Source organism: Rhincodon typus, chromosome 8 (assembly GCF_021869965.1).
Source record: "Rhincodon typus isolate 14 chromosome 8, sRhiTyp1.1, whole genome shotgun sequence".
Taxonomy (NCBI): domain Eukaryota; kingdom Metazoa; phylum Chordata; class Chondrichthyes; order Orectolobiformes; family Rhincodontidae; genus Rhincodon; species Rhincodon typus.
In genome coordinates, this window is record NC_063339.1 from 66605960 (window position 1) to 66628851 (window position 22892).

A 22892-nucleotide genomic window follows, 5' to 3' on the forward strand; every position below is an offset into this window, starting at 1 on the left:
TGTTACAATGTATTTAAAGCTGTGTACTAACTGAAGCATCGGCATCAGCATTTAAGTGAAAGAACGATACTAAATTTGAATGAATAAGCTCCAAGATTACATACTGGACAACTCTTGAAAAAATGCCTCAGTATTAATATACTCGACCCCTATATTAGCAGTACTCATCTTTTTGGTTGTTAGTTGTTGTGGATGGTTCTGCTGCGAAATGAAATCTGGAGGTTGATTAATGAAACGCCAGTGTTCCTTCTTCCTTCGAAGGGGGTTTCAGAGTTTAAAGTGCCTTGTCCAGAAATGTGGCTTAATGTAGTGCCAGTGGATGATCACATGCAGCCAGTACAACAGGACCTTTCAGTGCATGTGACGAATACAGCTGGCGTTGCAGACAATCGTAATGCATGTGTGCTGTGTGTTTATTTTGATGCAGAAGTGCGGGAGCTGTGAGTCACCGCATCAGCTCCAATCTATTATTCACAGCTGTAAACCCGTTACACTTGCTCAAGTCTCATGCTCCCAGAAGAATTTTCAGGAAATAAACTCGCAGATATAATTCATTTCATCAAACTCGGACAACACAACAACGGACAAAGCTTCCGTTTACTTGCTCGGTTGAGTATTCGATCTACATTCCACTTGATGGCTTGTTGAATAAGTAACAGTCTGTCCATGATGTCTCTGTTGAAAGCGAGGAGCAATCACGCTATGTGCAGTTGCTCGATACTGCTTTACAGCATGTTTGTACATGCAAGACCTCCATCTGCTGGACAGAATGTGCTGTGAAATTTTCAGGGGTGCTTGCACCATTCTTGCTGCATTATTATCACAAAAGCTGAATGCCTCCAATGAAAAGAATGTATCAACCGTCCCCCACAGTGATCTAAAGTTGCAGTCGGTATCCTGCAGCTCATACAACACTGGGATATTTCTTTTGCCAAGAAGCTGTTTTGTGATAAAGTGTTGTTTCTCTCCTGCAGAGAGGCCCTATGAGAGAGAGGGTAAAACGAACGCAGAAGCAGCACAATGACATCGGCCACAGATTTTGATAACGTGGAGATTCAGCAGCAGTACAGCCACATCAATGCTCGTTGGGAGCTCTCAGACGAAGGTGAACTCGATAACGACAACAGCTCAGCAAGGTTGTTCGAGCGTTCCAGGATCAAAGCTCTTTCAGGTAAAAGCTGCTGAGCTCCGGATTATTTTCTGAGAATTTGGTTTGTGGTCCTCACGCTTTCGGCTGTTCAGGTTCGGTAATGTCTTGGATCCCTTGAGCATGAGAAACAATGTAAATTCAAACCGTTGCTTTTATGACGATTAATATTTTCACTAAATGCACATTTGTCTGAAAGTTGTGCCTTTTTTTTCCTCAGGAGGGGGAAGAAAAAGATTTGCTTGCAGCTGTGACGTGCCTGTGAAAGTAAATCTTGAGGATTGGCGGCAGGACTCTGTCTTTTAGTGTTGAATTTCTGAGAGGAAGTTTTGCAGGTAGCAAACTGGGAAGGTGCCTGTTGTGTTTAAAGATACTTCATTTTAAAAAAAAGTCCAGAAGATTTATTTCATGTAATGTCCATATTTTACTGTCCGTGAATTTAATTGTGATTGAAAATAGCCTCAACATCTCATTCATCGGACTTTGGGTTAGCAAGGTCATGTTATTGTGAAAAGAAATTTAATATTCGACTTCACATGCTTAAAAAATTATCAGCGTGTTGAAAGTATCTTGAATTATTGCTGTTTTCACATCCTCTGCTCAAAGGATGATCAAATCACATAAGCCATTCATGGAGCTAGTCTGGGGCAGCATTCATTGTGGTCAGTCAGTCATTGAGCTTGTGTACCAGCAGCACTCTGTAAATGTGTTTTTAAAAGGCACTCCTCCCTACTCCAAAGTGTTTGGCAAACTTTAGAGATGCTAGTATGTGTTAACTTGCATCGCAATTGCAGATGCAGATGCAATCAAAAAGCAATACAGCCTGATATTTAATAGTTCTAATGTCTGCTGATCAGACGTTTCTCACTTTGTCACTGTAATCTACTACTTTAACAAAAAACATTGTTTTAAGGGAAAAGAGAAAACAAGCCATTGATTTCCTTTTGCATTTCTGACCTGAGAGAACCTGGCCCCTTCCCAAGGACAGCAGCCAAACAGTTGTCAAAGTAGAAAAATATCCAACAGCAATTAGTCTATGTAGTGGACCTCAGGATCTGCTATTTGGATCACTTTCTTTTGGAAGTACCCGAGAATTAGCTTTGATGGGAAAGACATGATAGCAGTATTCTGATGCCAGACAAACCCGTGGGGCATCAGCTTATTTTTTAACCAAAAACAAAGACAGATCATTAAACACACCCCTGCAAAGCTGTCACTTCAAATGCTTAAACGTTCCCGATGGTCAATGTACAAGTTGTGAATTTGAATTTTTGTAATAGGTTGTTCCAGAAACTGAATCTTATTTGCATCCTTCCCAATGCTGTCCATCACGACGGTGAGATATCTTCAATGTAATCATTCAAGCAAAAGTTTGAAATATTCATTATGATAAATGCAGTTGTCAAGTCATTTCATCGACTTGAGTTTTATGTTGTGTGAAATGTGCATCTAGAAGACCATAATACTCAGCAAGGTTTTTTTTCTTTGCTTTCTTCCAACTTACTACTTGCCTTCTGCTCTGAAGCTACAGCATATTTTCTAAGATGTAAGTGTTCTCCAGTTCGTCATCCAGATTGTGAATGAATGCCCGAATGTTAACTTGCTGTTCAACTACAGAAAGATATCACAGTTGAACTCAATCCTATCCTCACCCAGTGCTCATAGATGCACATTCGAAGCAGTGGTGACTAGAAAGCTATTGGAAACAGGTGCTGTGTGCAGTCTTCCCCCTTGCCTCTCCAGGGCCACTGCAACTATATGTCATCCAATAGCAGTATTATAACTGGATTACAGTTTTAATGTCCAAATGATTGAAGTATGTGACATACAGATTAGTTCTAGTTATAATGGGTATTTGAGAGCCTTAATAAGATATTGCTCAAGATAAAGTAAGCTTTTAAAACATATTTTTCTGAGGTTGGCAGAAGCAGGATAGCTATCCTTTTCTCTTTTTTCAAATAATCAAAGGAATGGGGCAAACTACGGGAAAAGCCAGCAAGTTTGATCAGTAGGAAAAATGCAGGAAAGTGAACGTGAGGAATGTCAGATCAGCCACGATTTTATTGAAAGGCAGAGCATATTTGAGGAGCTGAAGAGCCTACTCTTGTAAACATTTCGAGTCTGATGACTCTTCATCATAATTCTGAAGAAGGGTCACTGTACTCAACATGCTAACTCTGCTTTCTCCCCAAAGATGCTGCCAGACCTGAGTTTCACCAGCAATTTCTGTTTTTGTTTTAGATCTCCAGCATCTGCAGTTCTTTGCTTTGTTTCTGGGCCTCCTCCTGTTCCTATTTCTTACAGTCTTATGGTCATATAGAACCATGTTATGATTCAGGACAATATATTTGAATTGGTGGTATGCCTATGCAAAATACTGTACTGGAACATTTTTGATATTTCTAAAGCCAACTGCCTTTGAAAAGAGATTTGAAAAAAAAATTTCACTGGAAATATATGAAGGCTGGAGTAGTGCGCATTGGAAGATGGTAAATCTCAACCTTGGTATGTTCAAAGTACAGCATAGCTGCCCAGGATTTTTTAAGTCATTTAGAGACTAATTGTTTTCCCAACTTGTTTTGAGTTCAAGCAACTAATGAGCAAAAGGGTCTAGGCCCGAAACGTCAGCCTTTTTGCTCCTATGATGCTGCTTGGCCTGCTGTGTTCATCCAGCTCTGCACCTTGTTGTCTCGGATTCTCCAGCATCAGCAGTTCCTATTATCAATGAGCAAAAGTAATGGCTTATGTTGTTTTTTTGGTAAATGGGGTAGCCTGTTAATGAAACTGGTCATTCTTGATGTAGAAATTGAATGGTGGCAAACTATGTGTAAATTGGCTTGTGTTTTCATTCTTGTTTTCAATCTCATTCATTGATGAAAACCGAAGTCTTGTAACTTGTGGCAGCATGGTGGCCCAGTGGTTAGCACTGCTGCCTCACGAACCTGGGTTTGATTCCAGCCTCAGGCGACTGTGCAAACTCCAAACAGATATTCTCCCCGTGTCTGTGTGGGTTCGGAAACTTGCAGGTTAGGTGGATTGGTCATGCTGAATTGCCCTGTAGTATAAGGGATGTGTAGGTTATGTGGATTAGCCGTGGGAAATGCAGGGTTACAGAGTTGGTGGGATGGCGGGGGTTTGGGTGGGATGCTCTTCAGAAGGGTAGCGTGGACTCAATGGGCTAAATAGGCTGCTTTCACACTGTAGGGATTTCTGTGAACTATTACAGGAAACCGATATCCTTCACTGATGATATTAGTAGATTTACTCTGGCTATTGTGCCGTTATTTTTACAATTCTTTATAAACCATAATGGAAATAGCCTATGTTGTCACAAGTTGCTACGATAATACCCCATGTCAATGATGGTATTGCAATACCTCCAATGGAGTAATAAGGTTTGTTTACTCCTAGTGAATAGGCTCTTAAGACTCTCTCTCTTTGAATTGAATATTTTATCAGTTGTTTAAATTCGTGTTCTAGGTTTTTGGGTGAGAGACTGCATACTGCTCTTCACATTTAAGAAATTTGTAGCAAAACAACTGCATTGTGGCATGGTGCTGAGACTCATTTTCCTCCAAGGTTTGTGAAATGAAATCTAGTGAGTTGCCCAGGATGTCTTGGTATTTGTTTGTGATTTCTGAATATAATTCTGAGTTCTTGCAGCTTTGCAGGTCAATGGGATTTGATAAAAGGAGATGTAATGACTAACTTAGGGTGAAAAGCTAAGTGTGTTTGAACAGGGAAGGAAATCACATGCATGAAATACAACCATGGCTTTCAGGAAATCCTTTCTTCCTCCATCAAGTCAGTTATCTACTAACCCTTCAGTGAAGCATGGATTGAATTTCATAAAGAGGTGTAAGATAATAACATGGCACCCATAAAGAGAAAAAAGCTTTCATTTATGTAGTTCATTTCATGACAACCAGACATTCCTAAGCACTTTACAACCAACAAAGTACTGCCCTGTCTACTGTCACTCTACAGCAGCAGATTTCCTTTCCCAAAGAGCATTAGATAATGTTACATGGTTACTCATTAGACTAGCATTTATGAAATTGTTGTTTTAGAAGTGCCCCAGCTGCATTGGTTGCACCCATTCTGCTAGTATTAGTCTGGCCCTCTGAATTACTATCCAGCACCATTACAACTCTGTCACTGTTCCCTAATTTTCTATATAAATGTGATGAAGGATTCCACTCCACAGCCAGTCACGAAATCGTTAAATGCAGCCAACATTAAAAGGCTCATTTAGAATATTGCTGTAAGTGCTGGAACTCTTTCAAAAGTTGAGAGCTGCTGTGTTAAGATGCCATTCAAGTTGTTTGGACTGCTGCATTTCTCTCCAACAAATTTGTCCTTGACTTTCCCCAAAATGACCTCCACTGTACAACAATGGCCATAGCATTGAGCTGTAGGCATTTGGCCTTTAAGTAGAATTTAAGTGTTCAAACAGAGTGGCAACTGTTTAATCTCCAGACTGGTTCTGTTTAATTATATCAATAACTTGTTTGTTCAGAGCTGTTTGAACCAGGTGACACTATAATCAATATAGTGACCCGAAACTGAACTTTCACTTACTTCACACTTCAAGAATACGTGCATTTCCTCCTTTTGAAGAGATACAGCTTCCCTGCACTCAAAATATAATTTGCTATCATCAAGAAATGTTGTCATCCAAAGATCCTATTTTGTCAATTTGATTTGTTTCCAAACCTGTCATTTGCAGTATGTGTATCCAAGCCAACCAAATTATCTAAGGACTATTGGGGCACAGCAGTAGTGTCCCTACACATGGAACAGAAAGTCTGGGATCAAGTTTCAGTTGTTCCAGAGGTACATCGTAACATGCTTAAAATATCTTTTGGTACAGCAATTTAGGACTAGGTTGAGTGGGAGTTTCTTCACTCGGATGGTGGTGAATCATTAGAATTCTGTACTTTAGAGAACCGTGAAAAGACATGTCATTAATCAATAGGATTTTTGAAGACCAATGACATTAAGGGACATGGAGGAGGTGTGGGAAAAAAAGGCATTGAGAGGGGGATTAGCCAATTTCTAGAATAGCTGGCATATTTGATGGGCTGAATGGCTTACTTCTGTTCCTAAGTTATTATTAACCACAACTGTTTCTACTGTACAGCCACTCTATGGTTCATTTCTCAGGGCAGTGCCTTCACCAATCGTATCAGCCTGCCTGGTTTACAATTTAAACAAAGCTTGCCAGTTAACTTTCAGTCATCATTAACTGTGACATTGTCCACTGCAGTACCCTTACAGTCCAAGTCTCTTTGCCAACCAATCAGCACTCATCTCTTAAATGCTACAGAACAATTTTTTCCCTTTACTTTGGTATTTTTACAAATTGTCCTGATGAGTGCAGAATGAAAAACTTAGACTAATGCATTTTATTCTTAGCAATGCGCAATTGCATCACCTATGGATGTTCCACCATCTTTTGCAGCTTTTGTAAACAGTTACAGTTTGAATGGTGCTTGTGCTTGAATTAAATTTGCCACTCAACATAAAATTTCACATTTGGAGCCTATGCTTAGCCTCTAGTTACAGTTCTATTTCAGGCAATGGAAATTGTACCAGAGAAGAAAGCAATTAAATTTAATATTTCATTGTCGCTAAGCACTGCAGTGTTCACAAATGTATTTCTGACTTACCCACAGGGTCTCTGCATTAGTTTTTATGTAATGAATGGGAATATTTTTCTGCAATGTGAGCTTCAAATTTGTACCAAGCAAATGTTTGGCTCTCCCTGATCTCTGATCCGTGCTAAAGCGATGTCTGTGTTCTGCCATTCATGCAGCTCAGAAGCAGTTAAGATTATGAATTGGAACTTGTGGAATTTTCTTGTGCTTTGAGCAACTTTAGCAATGGCAAGAAATGTGGGAAAATACAGTGAGAATGAAAAATATCTGATTCTCTATGTCAAGGAAATGATTTCTAATTACCCCCTTAAGGCTTTGATAGCAAAATCAGAAGCTTGCTGATGCATGGTGACAAATCTTATTTCCATGCGTTTGCATCTCATTAATACCTGAAATTGTTTTATTCATATGCAGCTTGTAATTCTTCCCTGCTCTTCTGAGAAGCTACTTATTGGAAATTCCTGACTTGAAAATCAGAGTGGTAAGTTGGTGATTGCACCTCGCCACTAGCTTCTTCAAACCTCCATTTTAATGTCCCTTCACTACCATGTTCTTAAATACTACTTGGGCACTGCCCTCTGTACACTTCCTCTGCCAATGTTGGCACGAGCAAACCACCAGCCTCATCATATCAACATTCCAGTTGCATTGCTTCAGCCCTTCAGAATTTCACTTTGGTGCTCAGGAGCTCATGCACTTAGACAGGATGTAAGTCTAATTGCATCATTTCTTAGTGCTTATTCACTTCCCATTTGCTTGGCATCTGTCGGCCTCTGTGGACTGCATAGCTTTTTATCCAGGGAGCAGGAAGGGTGCATAGTTGAGGAGGATAATGTTGCTGAGAGGTGTTGAGTGGAGATGCAACATCCAATAGTGAGATTGGTAGTCCATGAGTTTGGTGAGGTTTGAGTGCCGTGACAGAGTTAGAGGGACGGGGAGATAGTAGAGAGAAGATAGTGACACTCACCCTTGCAGAGTGCAGAAGTTCATTAACCATTCACTGACTGACCAAATCCAGGCCCTCATGACCACTCTGTGCACCAGGACCTCCAGGTCTCTATCTGAAAAGCAGGGAGGCGAGCTTCCCTTTTTTGGGACATTTTGGTTTCCAAAGAGGGTAGTGTACAAGGCAATTCCTGACTTGCAGCATTCGAAGTGGTGTACAGCTGGGCTTCAAATATTGTGCTAGCAGCCCATACCTTGGAAGGGTTTTTCCTCTGCTCTGTCATGATTGCATGAAAAGGATACCATAAAGACAAATTCTGTAATTAATGAGGTGAAGAGTGAGACAGGATACTTGCCATGAAATTGCCTGAAAAGAACACTTGGCCTAAATTGGGAATATTTTTCCCTTATATTTTATTCGGAGCTTGACGTATACAGCTAATGATAGTTATTTTGATTAGGCTTAAAACCAACAGACGAAGACAATGGGTGAGGATATGGAAATGGCAATTATTATTTCTTTCTTGATGATCTAAATGATCTAAAGCTTCTAAGATAAGTAGTTGAAAACATATCTTTTGCTTAATTAACTTGGAAGAAAACATATCAAAATGATCACCAAAAATGATGGAATTACCATATTTTCAGCATGCATCTTCCATTGCTGTGAAGATTACGAAATACTTAATGGAAGATATATTCCTAAACTGCCATTGCTTGACCTTTCTCTTTACAGGTGTGAACTGTCCTGCATTGTCAACATTTTCTGCTTTTTTTATTTGTGAGTTTCTACACAGGCAGCCTGTTTTCCCTTGTTTAATTAAGATGGTTATTGACAGAAATGATAACAGAAAGTAATAACTTTATCGCTGATTGTATCTGCCCTGCAAGTGCCCATTCTGCATTTTTATGAATTGGATAAAGATTATTATGGGATTTTTATCAACACAAGCTTGGATGGTAAAAACATTGACTTTTTGATAGAGATAACAAGGTGTAGAGCTGGACGAACACAGCAGGCCAAGCAGCATCAGAGGAGCAGGAAGGCTGACGTTTCGGGCCTAGACCCTTCTTCAGAAATGGGGGAGGGGAAGGGGGTTCTGAAATAAATAGGGAGAGGCGGATAGAAGATGGATAGAGGAGAAGATAGGTGGAGAGGAGACAGACAGGTCAAAGAGGTGGGGATGGAGCCAGTAAAGGTGAGTGGAGGTGGGGAGGTAGGGAGGAGATAGGTCAGTCCAGGGAGGACGGACAGGTCAAGGGGGCAGGATGAGGTTAGTAGGTAGGAGATGGGGGTGGGGCTTGAGGTGGGAGGAAGGACAGGTTAGGGAGGCAGGGACGAGCTGGGCTGGTTTAGGGATGCGGTTGGGGAAGGGGAGATTTTGAAGCTTGTGAAGTCCACATTGATATCATTGGGCTGCAGGGTTCCCAAGCGGAATATGAGTTGCTGTTCCTGCAACCTTCGGGTGGCATCGTTGTGGCACTGCAGGAGGCCCAGGATGGACATGTCATCTGAGGAATGGGAGGGGGAGTTGAAATGGTTCGCAACTGGGAGGTGCAGTTGTTTAGTGCGAACCGAGAGTAGGTGTTCTGCAAAGCGGTCCCCAAGCCTGCGCTTGGTTTCCCCGATGTAGAGGAGGCCACAACGGGAACAGCGGATGCAGTATACCACATCAGCAGATGTGCAGGTGAACATCTGCTTGATGTGGAAAGTCTTCTTGGGGCCTGGGATGGGGGTGAGGGGGGAGGTGTAGGGGCAGGTGTAGCACTTCCTGCGGTTGCAGGAAAAAGTGCCGGGTGAGGTGGGGCTGGAGGGGAGTGTGGAGCAGACTGGGGAGTCACGGAGACAGTGGTCCCTCCAGAAAGCAGATAAGGGTGGGGAGGGAAAAATATCTTTGGTGGCGGGGTCAGATTGCAGATGGCAGAAGTATCGGAGGATGATGCGTTGGATCCGGAGGTTGGTGGGGTGGTACGTGAGGATGAGGGGGATTCTGTTTGGGTTGTTATTGCGGGGAGGGGGTGTGAGGGATGAGTTGTGGGAAATGCGAGAGACACGGTCGAGGGCGTTCTCGACCACTGAGGGGGGGACGTTGCGGTCCTTGAAAAACGAGGACATCTGAGATGTACGGGAGTGGAATGCCTCATCCTGGGAGCAGATGCGGCAGAGGCGAAGGAATTGGGAATAGGAGATGGCATTTTTGCAGGAAGGTGGGTGGGAGGAGGTGTATTCTAGGAAGCTGTGGGAGTCGGTGGGCTTGAAATGGATATCGGTTTCTAGGTGGTTGCTGGAGATGGAAACAGAGAGGTCCAGGAAGGAGAGAGAGGTATTAGAGATGGTCCAGGTGAACTTAAGGTTGGGGTGGAAGGTGTTGGTGAAGTGGATGAACTGTTCGAGCTCCTCGTGGGAGCACGAGGCGGCGCCGATACAGTCATCAATGTAATGGAGGAAGAGGTGGGGTTTAGGGCCAGTGTAGGTACGGAAGAGGGATTGTTCCACGTAACCTACAAAGGCATAGCTTGGGCCCGTGCGGGTACCCATGGCCACCCCCTTTGTCTGTAGGAAGTGGGAGGAATTGAAAGAGAAGTTGTTGAGGGTGAGGACAATTTCGGCGAAGGGGATGAGGGTGTCAGTGGAGGGGGACTGGTCGGGCCTGCGGGACAGGAAGAAGCGGAGGGCCTTTAGGCCATCTGTATGGGGAATGCAGGTGTATAGGGACTGGACGTCCATGGTAAAGATGAGGTGTTGGGGACCGGGGAATTGGAAGTTCTGGAGGAGGTGGAGAGCGTGGGTGGTGTCCCGGACGTAGGTAGGGAGTTCCTGGACCAAGGGGGAGAAAATGGAGTCAAGATAGGTGGAGATAAGTTCGGTGGGACAGGAGCAGGCAGAAACCATGGGTCGACCAGGGCAGTCAGGTTTGTGGATTTTGGGAAGGAGCTAGAAGTGGGCGGTGCGGGGTTGGGGAACGATGAGGTTGGAGGCTGTGGGTGGGAGTTCACCTGAAGTGATGAGGTTGTGGATGTTTTGGGAGATGATGGTTTGGTGGTCGGGGGTGGGGTCATGATCAAGGGGGCGGTAGGAGGAGGTGTCGGAGAGTTGGCGTCTGGCCTCGGTGATGTAGAGGTCAGTGCGCCAAACTACAACTGCGCCTCCCTTGTCCGCAGGTTTTATGGTGAGGTTGGGATTGGAGCGGAGGGCTGCACGTTCTTGGGGGAGAGGTTGGATTGGGTGAGAGTGGGGGAGAGATTGAGGCGATTGATGTCACGACGGCAGTTGGAGATGAAGAGGTCGAGAGAGGGTAGGAGGTCTTGCGGTGGTGTCCAGGAGGAGGGGGTGTGTTGGAAATGGGAGAAGGGGTCAGTAGAGGGAGGGTTAGGCTCACGGTTGAAGAAGTAAGCGCGGAGGTGGCGGCGGCGGAAAAATTGCTCTATGTCCAAACATGACCGGTATTCGTTGATGTGTGGGTGGAGGGGGACAAAGGTGAGCCCTTTACTGAGGACTGACCGTTCGTCCTCAGTAAGGGGGAGGTCTGGGAGGGATGGTGAAGACTCGGCAGGGCTGGGTGTTATTGTCTCCTCTGGAGCTGCTGGCTGTGGAGGCGGTGGGCGGAGCGACATCAGCTGTGGGCGGAGTTGCGTCGGCGGTGGTAAGAGGAAGCCTTTGACTTGATTATTTTATTTCAGGCATTGCTGAGCAATATTGAATCTCCTCGATTTTAAAATGATTAGTTGATAGCACAATAAAGAATGAAGCCCATTCGATACAATAGGAATATGACTCCATCTTTATTGATATGATCAATGGTTCCAGGAAACACGAGACTCTTTCTGGACTTAAAGTATTGATATTGGAAGTCAGATCAATTTAGGGTCAATGAAAGAACTACATATCGATAACCAAGCTGGGAAAAGTTTTCTTTCCAAAGTTGACATTGTAAATGGCTCCTGACTGATGACCATCTAAGTTAATACTGTATCTGGGTAGATTTTGTTGATGTGAGACTAAGCCAAAATCTCATTCCATACGCGTCTGAATATTGGCCATAAGTGAAAAACCCTTGTAATGAGAGTTGTCTTGCAGAAGGTGTAAAGGTAGAAGAACAGGGGTCAATTCCAGATCTAGAGACTGTGCCAAGACAATAAATAATATTTTATAATATATACAAAGGTGAAAACTTTAATCAGTGACATTGGATAGGAAATAATTTATTTTTAAAGAGTAAATAATTTGTTGATGGATCTAATTATCTTAAGTTTTCCTTTGCCTTGAAATGGACGAAGTGCAACTTTACATCCAGTTTTTTTTTAATTCAAAGTCGACCAGGGTGACAGGTCACTATTTACTTTTTGAGGTTGAATGCATTCAGCTCAGTACAGAGACTTTGCAGTCATAAGTAAACATATAGAAGTGGTATCTTCTCAAGGAGCCTAGCATCACAGATGTCAGTCTTCATCAATTTGCTTCACTCAGGCCCTTGGCAATACTCTGGTGTTGCACCCCTGGCCAAGCTTGTTCCAGTGTAGCTGCAATGCTGGCATCCACCAAACAGAGTGAAAAAATTGCCTGGTTATGTCCTGTCCATAAAAAGCAGGACAAATTAAATTTATTAATTACCACTCATCACTCCAGTCTCAATCATCAGTGAAGTGACAGTCTCAGAGAAATTTGAACATGCCGAGGTGACCAATGCTTTCACAAATGTTGCCTATTCTTTGGAGCTCTGCATATACCTAAATGCCGTCTTCTGAATTTGGTGTGCTTCACTATAGCTAGGAAATACCTCATATAGCACCCACCGTGTTTCAGAATAAAAACATTCCTGAATGATAATTTAGTGAATGATTTAGATTCAGATTTGCAGGCGTTGTCTCCCAATTCTCCCCACAAGGCTCAGCATCATGCCCTCTTTTAGGTCCCCATTTCATCTACATGCTCCTTAATAAATTTATTCAATTTCCATTCACCCATAGCCACTCAACAAAGGAAATAATAAAACTTGTGGTCAGTCTTTTAAAAATGTTCTAATAGTCTAAAGCTGTCATTCATACACACTTGATAAGATGGATCAGTGGAGTCGAGTTTGACTTCAACATATCCCCTTCACTTCAACATAATCCCTTCTTGCAAAACAGCAGGAATCGATTGGACTGGTTCCTGCAGAAAAAAAATCATATACTCATGAATATTTTAAATCCCCTTGCATGTTGAATCTGTTGTAAAAACAAATCTCTGTTCATTAATTATATCTAATACTGCTAATCCTTTAATAGTCTCTTAAAACTATCAATCAAAGTTGAACTCAGACCCTTGTTGAGATTGCTTTTATTTTTGCAGTATTAAGATTCAGTCAGATGTTTGGAATGGGCTTGGCTGTGGGAGCAGCTCTTGAGAATACCAACAAGGAAGTCTCCTGCAACTGCAGGAATGGATGAAAACTGTCTTTTTTTTTCTTGAACTGCTCCAGATAGCTTGCACTTCAGTAGCTGATGTCATCTTGTTTTACTGTAACCAAGAACTGCAGCCATTATCTTTCAAAAGGTTTACTTTAGAAGGGCTCTTGATGCAAGTAACTTCAGATCATTAAAACAAGAAAGAACTTATCTACTGTTCAAGAGCATTTGCACATCTCTCATAATTTGGTGACTAGACCGACAAAAATGGAGTCTGTTTGAACTCCATTCTGCTGGGATTGGGTTTCTCAAATGTTTGATTTGTGCCCTGCCCCCTGTCCCTGTTTGCAAAGATATAGGGGTGGGACATACGTATCCAGGTTCTGCCTGTCTCCAGAAATTGCCCAACACTGCTACCCTTGTATCAGAACTGGAAGAAGTTGGAGGTTTAAGGAAGGCAAGTGCCAGAGAAAGAAATGGGGTGGGTGGTGTGAAGGGAAGAAATAACTGAAGGTAAGGTCTATAATTGGGGGTGAGGGGGGACCGACCAGAGTGAGTAAATTAAAAATGCTGATGGTGTAAGGTGATGGCAATGGGAAAAGAACAGAAACAAACGATGGCTCTCAGGGAGGTGTAAATGGCATGAGCAGGACACTTACCAGCATCTACTGCCGGAAAAGGTGGAAGCAGTGGTTATGATCTGAAACCACAGACCTCCCCTATTCATTTACCCCTTCTCTATTCTCTGCCTAAGAAATGTTGCAGAAAACGTGCTTAAAAGCTGCTCCGCCTCAAATTTCATTCAATTCTGATAAGTCATTGAATTTTCAGAATATAATTATGTGCTAGGAGATGGTGATAATGTAATCTGTCCAACTAAAATAGTTGTATGCTTTTTTCGCATGTCTTTGGACTGGTTCCTGCAGAAAACCAAGGAGAATTAATGCAGGCATCAGTATGAGACAGATTTGTTGTGTCGCTACAGTTCAATACCTAATGTTTAAATTAACATGTTTTTGTAAAATATTCAAGGTCCTTAGGAGGTTCCTTGGTGATTTCAAACAAAAAGTCAATGCTACAATGTAATTGGTTGCTGATAAGAATATTTTGTAAGAAATTGCTGTTAATTATGGATTATAGATCAGTGTATAGAACTACGTTATTTGTATAACAACAGGTGTCACATACAAAGTGATAGTGGGTGAGGATTTCCTGGCAGCTATCAGTTAGGCTCGACTCCACGCCCTTCACTTCAACATATTCCCTTTGTGCAAAACAGCAGCAAGTACTAATTGACAGTGGTGTAGTGAGAACAATAATGAGTTGAATTTTGCCCCCACACACCCCATCCCAAAAGTTAAGAACTTCAGAAGGGGCCCCAAAAGTATAGCTCCAAGGGGTAGGAAGGCTGCTGCTGGTCATGGCGGAGGGAGCATGTCAATTTCCAAGTGGAAATTATCACCAAAATAGAGAATAGCAAAGCTCAGAAAAAGCATATCAGAGGTTTTGCATTTTTAAAAGGAGCAGATCTGTTCACTACATGTTCAGAAACTGACCAATTGAAGGAGGAACATCAGCCATAGTGCCCAGAGAATTACCCTAGCCACATGAGAGGTGGTCAGCAGGTCAAAGTAGGACTGAGTGCTCAGCAAGATGCCACCTTTGGTGCTGCACAGACAGAACAAAATCGAGGCTTTGAACGTTTTGGGCATTGCCAGGAATAATTCGACAACCATTTATTTTAGTTCCTCCATAGACTGTGAGTGTTGCTGGCAAAGCCAGTATTTGTTGCTAATCCCTAATTAGCCTAGAGATGCTGCTGCAAAAGCTGCGGTCTACTTCTTGGTAATCTTGCCTACAGTTTAGGAAAGGAGTGCCAGGATTTTGATGCAGTGGCAGTGAAAGAATGCTGATGTCCCTAGGGATCTGCTGCCTTTGCCCTTTAGATGGCTGCAGGATCGTGAAATGCTGTTGAAGGAGACTTGCTGAGTGGCTGCAGTGTGTCTTGTAAATGGTTAGCTACGACTGTGCATTGGAGTGGAAGTAGCAGTTTGGATTCTGATCAGCTGGCCACTTCTTCCTGAATGATCTTTAACTTCTTTTCATAACTGCAGTGTGCACTTATACAGGTCTGATTAAATTTCTAGTCAATGGTTATTCACTAAATATTGATGACTGAAGATTTAGTGATGGCAAAGCCGTTAAACATTATGCCGAGTTGGTTAGATTGCCTCTTGTTGGAGATGGTCATTGCTTGGCACTGTGTGTCATAGTGTTATTTGTTGCTTATTCAGCCAAGCCTGAATGTTGTCCAGCTCTTGCAATACAAGGTCATGGACTGCTTTAGCTGAGGAGTTCTGAGTGTTTCTGAACACTGCAATCCTCAGTGAACATCTTACTTCTGACCCTTATGTTGGAGGGAAGGTTATTATTAAAGCAGCTTGAGAAGGTGGGGTGGAATGTTTCTGATATAAATAGTGGAATCTTTTCTCCCTGTTTCCCAGCAATTTCAAATTTCCTCCTCTTCCTTCATGCCTTGAGATCAAGGGCAGCCATTCTCCCCTCATCTCCAGCTTTTCTGCCCATAATAGGATCAAGGCTGTAAAGATTAAAGAAGGTGAGTGCCCCTGAACTTAACTGAGTTAAGTTTAAGAAAAACTTAAACTGAGCAACGGTGAGCCTATTAACAGTGTCAACCACTCTGTCACTTTGCTAACGATTAATAGTAGCATGGTAGAGCTGATGATTGGATTTGGTTTGTCCTATTTTAAGTGGACAGCATGATTCATGGCAATTTTCGACATTGTCTTGTAGGTGCCAGTGATGTTGCTATACTGGAGACACTTGGCATGGGGCACAGCTAACTTTGGAGGGCAAGTCTTTAGTGCTGTCTTTGGGATGTTGTCAGGGTCTGGTAGTTGCTGTAGCCAATGCTTTCAGCCATTCCTTGAAAGCATGTGAAGTGAATAGATTTCCCGTTAGCTAACTGACAGTCAGCTTAAGGCGACACTTATTAATAGGCTCTTAAATGCAACAAATTCTGAATAGTTTAAGTGGGTTCAAAATGAACACGTATCTGTGGAAGAAAGCTGACAATTATTTGGCACTGATTCAGAAATGTATTTTAGAGAAGGAACAGCGACTGATGAGCATTGAGTGAAATGCCTCATTATAGCAGAAAAACGTGTCACTTTCAAAAAAAAGTTTTGCTTTTATAGATTGGCCCTGCAGAACCTGAACTTACATTCCCTGCATCAGTGCCAATGCACTGTTGTCCTCTTCTGTTAATTTACACTGAAGTCCATTCTGCTGACCTTGTGCACTATATGTAATGCAAGCAAATCATTTCATTTCTCTGCCTGTTATTTTAGTGCCATGTTTTTGTTTTGTGGATGCATGTTTCATCGATATATTACCTTCCATGGAAACAAATTATTAGGTCTTCACTGCAAAATGAGCACATATACTATGTATAGACATGGTAAGTATAGCACGACAATAAAGTGGTGGAAGGGGTTATTGGTCGTGGTATCAAGGGGCACTTGCAAATAAATAACCTGTTGTTGCTACAAGAGCAAGTCAGAGACTGGTAATTCTGTGGCAAATAACACACCTCCTGACTCCCCAGAGCCTGTCCACGAGCTATAAGGCACAAGTCAGGAATGATATTGAATAAGCTGCATTTACCAGGATGAGTGCAGCTCCAACAGCACTTAAGAGGCTCAACACCATCCAGAACAAGTAACTGCTTGATTCGCACTCCATTCAACCCACTTCCAACATTCAGCAGTGGTATCATCTAGAAGTTGTGCTGCAGTAACTCACCGAACCTCATTCAACAATACCTCTCAAACTCATGACCTCCACCACCTAGAAAGACAAAGGTAGCAGATGCATGGGAACACCACCACCAGCGAGATCCCCTCCAAATGATACACCATACTGATTTGGAACAATATCGCCATTCTTTCCGTATTGATGGCCAAAATCCTGGAACTCTGTCCCTAATAGCACTATGTAGGTGTACCTCAATGAAAGCAGGATTCAAGAAGGCAGCTGACCACCACCTTCTCCAGGGAAATTGTGGATGGGCAATAAATATTTGTCTAGCCAGCGAAACCCAGGTCCCACAAATGAATAAAATGAACGAACAATAAAAACATAAGAGCTAGAAGTTTGCATTATGGCCCATCAAGCCTGCTACACTATGCAATGATTTCTATGTCAACACTTTCCTGCTGTGTCCACGTAGCCCTTTATAAACTTGGTATGCAAATATCTATTCATCTTGAGTGTGAATTATTCCAGTGATTGTGTGTCCACAACCCTCTGTGGTTAGAGAACTTTGAATATTTGTAATGCTCTGAGTGCACGAGATCATGACCTCAAGTTCTCTCCTCCATTGCTATGGAAAATAGCTTCTCAGCATCTAGCACTATACAGGTATTTGGGAACAAAAGGGAAAAGCCAATTGCAGTGTGCAGTAGGAAAGAGAGGAATCATATACAATGTGTGTGAGTAAGCGGTAGAAGCGGGATTAAACTTGAAGTTGGTATCATACAAATTAGAATGCATTAGTTTTGTAACGGCTTATCACTTCTCATTGTAGTTGCGTTGTTACTGAAATTTGTAATCTGCTTCAGCGAAGTAGTTTGCATTGAAATCCAACCAATAGTTGTATTTTGTAGCAAAGGCCACTTCAGTTAGATACAAGTCTCCTTCGAGAATGCATATGCAACTCTCACTGACCTGTGACTTGCCTTTTGGATTAGTTCCAACTGATGACAAATGGATCACAAAATACGAGTTAAGTTTAAACATTAACCAAACATTAAAATATTTGTTGGCAAGATTGGAGAAATTTGGGTTTGAAATTTTCAATCACGCAATTAAATTTTATGTTAAGGTTTTGGATAGGAAGTTGAAGGTCAAACTGTCCAATTGACCATGTAATTAATTAGAGTTGGAGTAGAATGTATGAACAGAGTAATCAGTACAAAGACTGTATCTGCACCCAGTTTGTCTGTATACCTATTTTTCTTACCAGCCTTGTATTCGGTGAAGAGAGTTTTCAGTGTGTGATATGAATTTAGGATCAAAAGACTTTTTTATTGGATGGAGCCATTGATTCTGTCATTTTCTCATTGAATAATGACCTGATGATCTGTTTTTGATAGCTTTAGTGGAGAGAGGTTTTGAATGTTAAATGTCCATGTTTTCCAAAGCCAGACTTGTCGATGTGTAATGGCTAAAAGTCGCAAGTCTTCCTGCCACGTAGATTTTGTTGCTCCCATTGATCACTGTTTTGACTTGGAGGAAAAGCACTAGAGCTATTGAAATTTGAAATGCCCATTAAGGCAATCAATTGTCTCCCTGCATCCTTGCCTTATTCACAGTATGAGAGTTTGTATAGAATTGGTGACATTGAATACTTTACCCCTTTTTTTTTGGAGTAGGAAAAGGCCAAGTAGCTTTTAATTTGAGCTGACTTTCTGTTTATGCTAAAGTTGTTCTTTTTTTCTCTCCCCAACCCTTCCGGATATTGGATACGTAATTGAACAGTCATGGCATCTGTTATGAAATCCAATTGATTATTGCAGTAGGAAAATATACTGCTTTCTATGTCAAGGATGGCAACTCACTGTTCAATCAATTCATGCAGTTATTTTGGAGTACTGAAGGTTTCTGTGGGTGCCTTGTCATTTTACCACCTATCTCCAGCCAGTTCCATCAAATGTGAGTAAAAATGTCTCTAGCCCACTTTTACCTTTCCTGTGTTTGGACTGAAGAATTATGCCTTTAACGATCAGCAGCAATACATCATCATTTAATTTCCAAAGTGTGAAGTGTTGTGCATATCTAATTCATGGTTCATGTGTTTTAGTGTAAATTTTAGTTTGAAGGATTAATGTTTAACCGTAGGAAATGTGATAAATGGAGCTGAAGCACATGGAAGTCCATTGCGTGTAAGCGGCTAGGGTAATGTTACTTTAAAAAGTTAACAGGTCGGATCAGAGGCAGAACTGGAGACATAGTGATTACACTACTTGCAATCCAAAGAGTTTTTCTGTTTTGGGTATTAAAGTTAACTTAGTGTAAAGACAGTGTGTTTATTTGTACTTTTAATTATGGACTGAAACGATTTAGGATCTGTTTTAAACCACGGATTGCTGCAAGCTTTTAAAAATAAGTACCCAATACTCATTGTAAACACAGTTTACACAGCTGCATTAGTTAAAGCGTAGTTTGCAGCTGGGTTGGAACACAAAGATTGTGTACAAATGGACCTTTGGTTGGCACCAAGTCGCTGATTGGTCTGTAGCCACTTAGCGATGACAAAGGCTTTCTGCCTGCCAACAACTGCAGTTGGTTCTTCGGTAGCTGAACAGTTTGCATCTGTGAGCAAGATAGGGATAAACCAGAGGATCTTCATAAGTTCAGGTGTTCACTCTGTTGTCTGCAGGAAAAGCTACTTTAAAGCCTGAAGAAAACCAGTTTATTTTGTCTCAAGCAGTTGTTGTAAGCCACGACTTTTAATTGATAGTGCAAAGACCTTTTAGAAGTATGAAGCTCCTGGAAACCAGGAAAAATATCTGAAGAAAGAAGACCAAGAAATAGCATTCTGATCAGCACAAAAAATATCTTAACAGATCTTATAAACACAGACCATTGAAATTGCTTTCCCAGTTTTCCCCCCATCTAATACATCAGTTTTTTTCATGTGTTCGTGCATGTGCACAAGGGGGAGTTTGTAAGCTGATTAGATTTTTTACTAGTAGCATTATACGCTGATGGTTCATAATTGTAACCATCTATTTAGTTGTAATAAATAGTAATTCTTGTTAAGTACAGAAACCTGGTCTGTGTTTTCTGTCAGCCTGAGTCTGAAAGTCAGGTAATTTGGGAAATTCTGTGTATTTAAAAAAGTTAACTTTTGTGATTGATGATTCTGAGAACAGCAGGGCTTGATTTTCAGTATGCTACCTCAGTGAGGCGTAACATCAGTTAAAAGCATTTTCAGAGAACTTAAGGCTGGAAAACCCAGTCACTTCTTCATATCAAACCTAAAAGTCAGACTGTGATAGCTCCGTATGCTATGACATCAGTACACCATGGAGATAGATGGGCCTTAAGAAGATTCTCTGATTTTTAACTTATCTGTGTGTTTGCTGGGAAAAAGATAGTTAGGGTTTGGAGCTGGGACAGTGTTGAAGCAGAATAAGTGGCTCCAGGCAGTACCAGTGCTGCTGTTAGCAGACCAGACACTGTTAGGGATCAAGAGAAGTCCAGGAAGTGGTAGCTGTATGATGTGGAAGCAAGTTTAAGATTTAAAAAAAGCACAGAGTCATTTATAGTCCAGTGCAGCTCAAAATGGGCTGAAGGAAACCCAGAAGCAGTTTTGTTATATATTGCTGCTACAAAGAAAGAGTTTAAAGAAATTTGATGGCACCTCAATGAATAAAAGCTAAAATTGTACAAATTATACACATGGATACAGTCTTTATAGTCTTGGGAAACCTGGTCTCAGGAGAAATGGTTGAAATACTGAGAAAATGAGGCAGTCCAAATCAGACAGACTTTCAGGACATTTCCAAAATTAGATATTCAAAAGTGAAGAATTGGAATCTCTTGTAAGTAAGATGTGTCTTGACTGCATTAACTATTTAAAGTGCAATTAATGGGCTGTTTAGCTAGAGTTTGTCTGAACCTGAGTTAACCTGGTGTTAATCCTGGATGTTAGAAAATGAATTGTATTTACTTTATCTAATTTTCTAGTTTGTTTGTTCAAAACCATGGAATCTTGTGGTTTTATTACATTAATTAGTACTTGTGATCTCCAACTTTATCTACTTTTAAACTAAAAAAAAGTTACTGATACTTAATCAGAAAGTAACAGAAATGCAATGGTCTGGTCAGAGATTTGTAACATAAGCTAAACTTCCTGAATGTTGCTTTGCCTGATTTTAAGAGCGGACATTATGAAAAAGGTGGTAAGTACAATTTTAAAACTATCTTGTGTGAAATTAATATTATCTTATCTATCTGTTTGCTTTCCTTCAGTTTTAACAAACAAAAGAATTGAATTTATTTTTGCTCACAGGTGCACCAGCATTCTGAATACACAGTGTGTAAACCCTAATCCAATTTCTAATAACTACTCCATCTTGCCTACATTTTTGCCTATCTTGCTTTTGTTCCTCAAATTTTGTTGCCATAGTGAGCACTCCTCTGCATTTGATTGCCGAGTTCAAAGTCCAATGAAATTGGCAAAACCTGTTTTATCTCTACTAGCTTTGCTTTTAATTGCCAACAGTTAGAAACATCTGTGGCTATCAAATTAACTTGTGGAGATAATTTTAGTGCTTATTTCACGCAGATATACTGCTATGCAAAGACATAAAAGGTATAGTCACCAAATAATAGTTCCTGGTGCCACTTTTTTAATGACATGTCCTTAGGATTTTGTTCTGCAAGCCAAATAGAACCCCTCTTAAATCCAAGCATATAAAGTATTCTAAAAGGATTTTTAAAACATATTATTATGAAGTACCGAGTTATCTAGCTCAAAATTTTTGAAGTTGTTGGCCTGATAATGATATCACGAGTGGGACTTGCAGTGTGTGGGAAGGAAACATGAGAAGCAGAGGCTGGTTAAAACCCAATCAGGCTTCCTCTTTCTTTTCCTTGAGGCTTGCCAAATTCAAATCCCTGAGAGACTTCCAACATTAAAATGGTCATTCTTTGCATATTGTGCAATTTCAAACACAAATCTCTTCTGTTTAATTTTGTGTGAAAAGTTGATTACTGATACACTTCTGTCGGCAGATGGATATAGTGTGATTCTTTACATGGTTAGAAACAATTGATGTCCTAACCGTAGGATGCAGAGTTAATTTTAACACTTGTAATGTCTGTATTAATCTGAAAACATATTCCACGTACTTGGACAAACTCATCTTGTTACTAGATGTCCTGATTTTATATGTAGCCTTGGATGATCTTACAACCAGAAGGCAAGCAGGAGCAGATAAGAGTTATCTGATTGTTGAAATAAAACCTACTGCTGTTTCTGTTGACTTATTCTTTGCATTTGTGATAAGAAGAATTGTGTAAGACTGCATGCTTCATTTCACATGAGGCAGATTATCCTCCCACTACCGTAAATGTATTTATTTGTCCCATTATTATGCTCTATTGTTGACTGTAAGTTGCTGTTATTTTGACATGCAGTAACGAAAAAGGGACAAATTAATGATCTCCACAATTTTATGTGGAGATGCCTTACTCTTAACAGAGTTGAGCAAGACAGAGCTGGGAAGTGAAACACATCTACATACAGTTCAAAGATAGTAAACTGGAGCTTATCTCTGTAACTCAGTTTGATTTGGAGATCTATTAGGAGATTTGGAGAATCAGAAGCTTGTCAGGGAGACAGAGTGTCAATCCTGCAATTCACATTGCCAGAGCAGATGCATCGATCCTCATTTACATTTGAAGAACTTGGTCAAATGTAAGTTAAAAATTGAAAGGCTGGGTATCTTGGGCAAGCTCAGCATGGTACAATTGTTTGAATTCCCTATCTCTTTTGGAAAGGAGGACCAGTCAGAGCTGTTTCTGGCACACAGTGATCGGTCCCTATGTGCCGAGGCAAGCTCCAATTGGCCCAACGGCTCCTTGTGACTACTGACTGCCACAGGAAAATATCCAATTTCAGTTAAAAGTAAGTGATCCACATCACCATTTGATTGTTG

At 41.2% G+C, this 22892-nt stretch overlaps 1 protein-coding gene across 1 annotated transcript in view; it reads left to right on the forward strand.

Moving 5' to 3' along the window:
* LOC109925377 (spectrin beta chain, non-erythrocytic 1) overlaps positions 1–22892 on the forward strand; it is a 138532-nt gene that overhangs the window by 6100 nt on the left and 109540 nt on the right. Inside the window, exon 2 of the mRNA XM_048600444.1 lies at positions 975–1171. Coding sequence (XP_048456401.1) covers positions 1021–1171 — 151 coding nt within the window. The 5' untranslated portion in view covers positions 975–1020. The remainder of the gene's footprint in view (positions 1–974; positions 1172–22892) is intronic.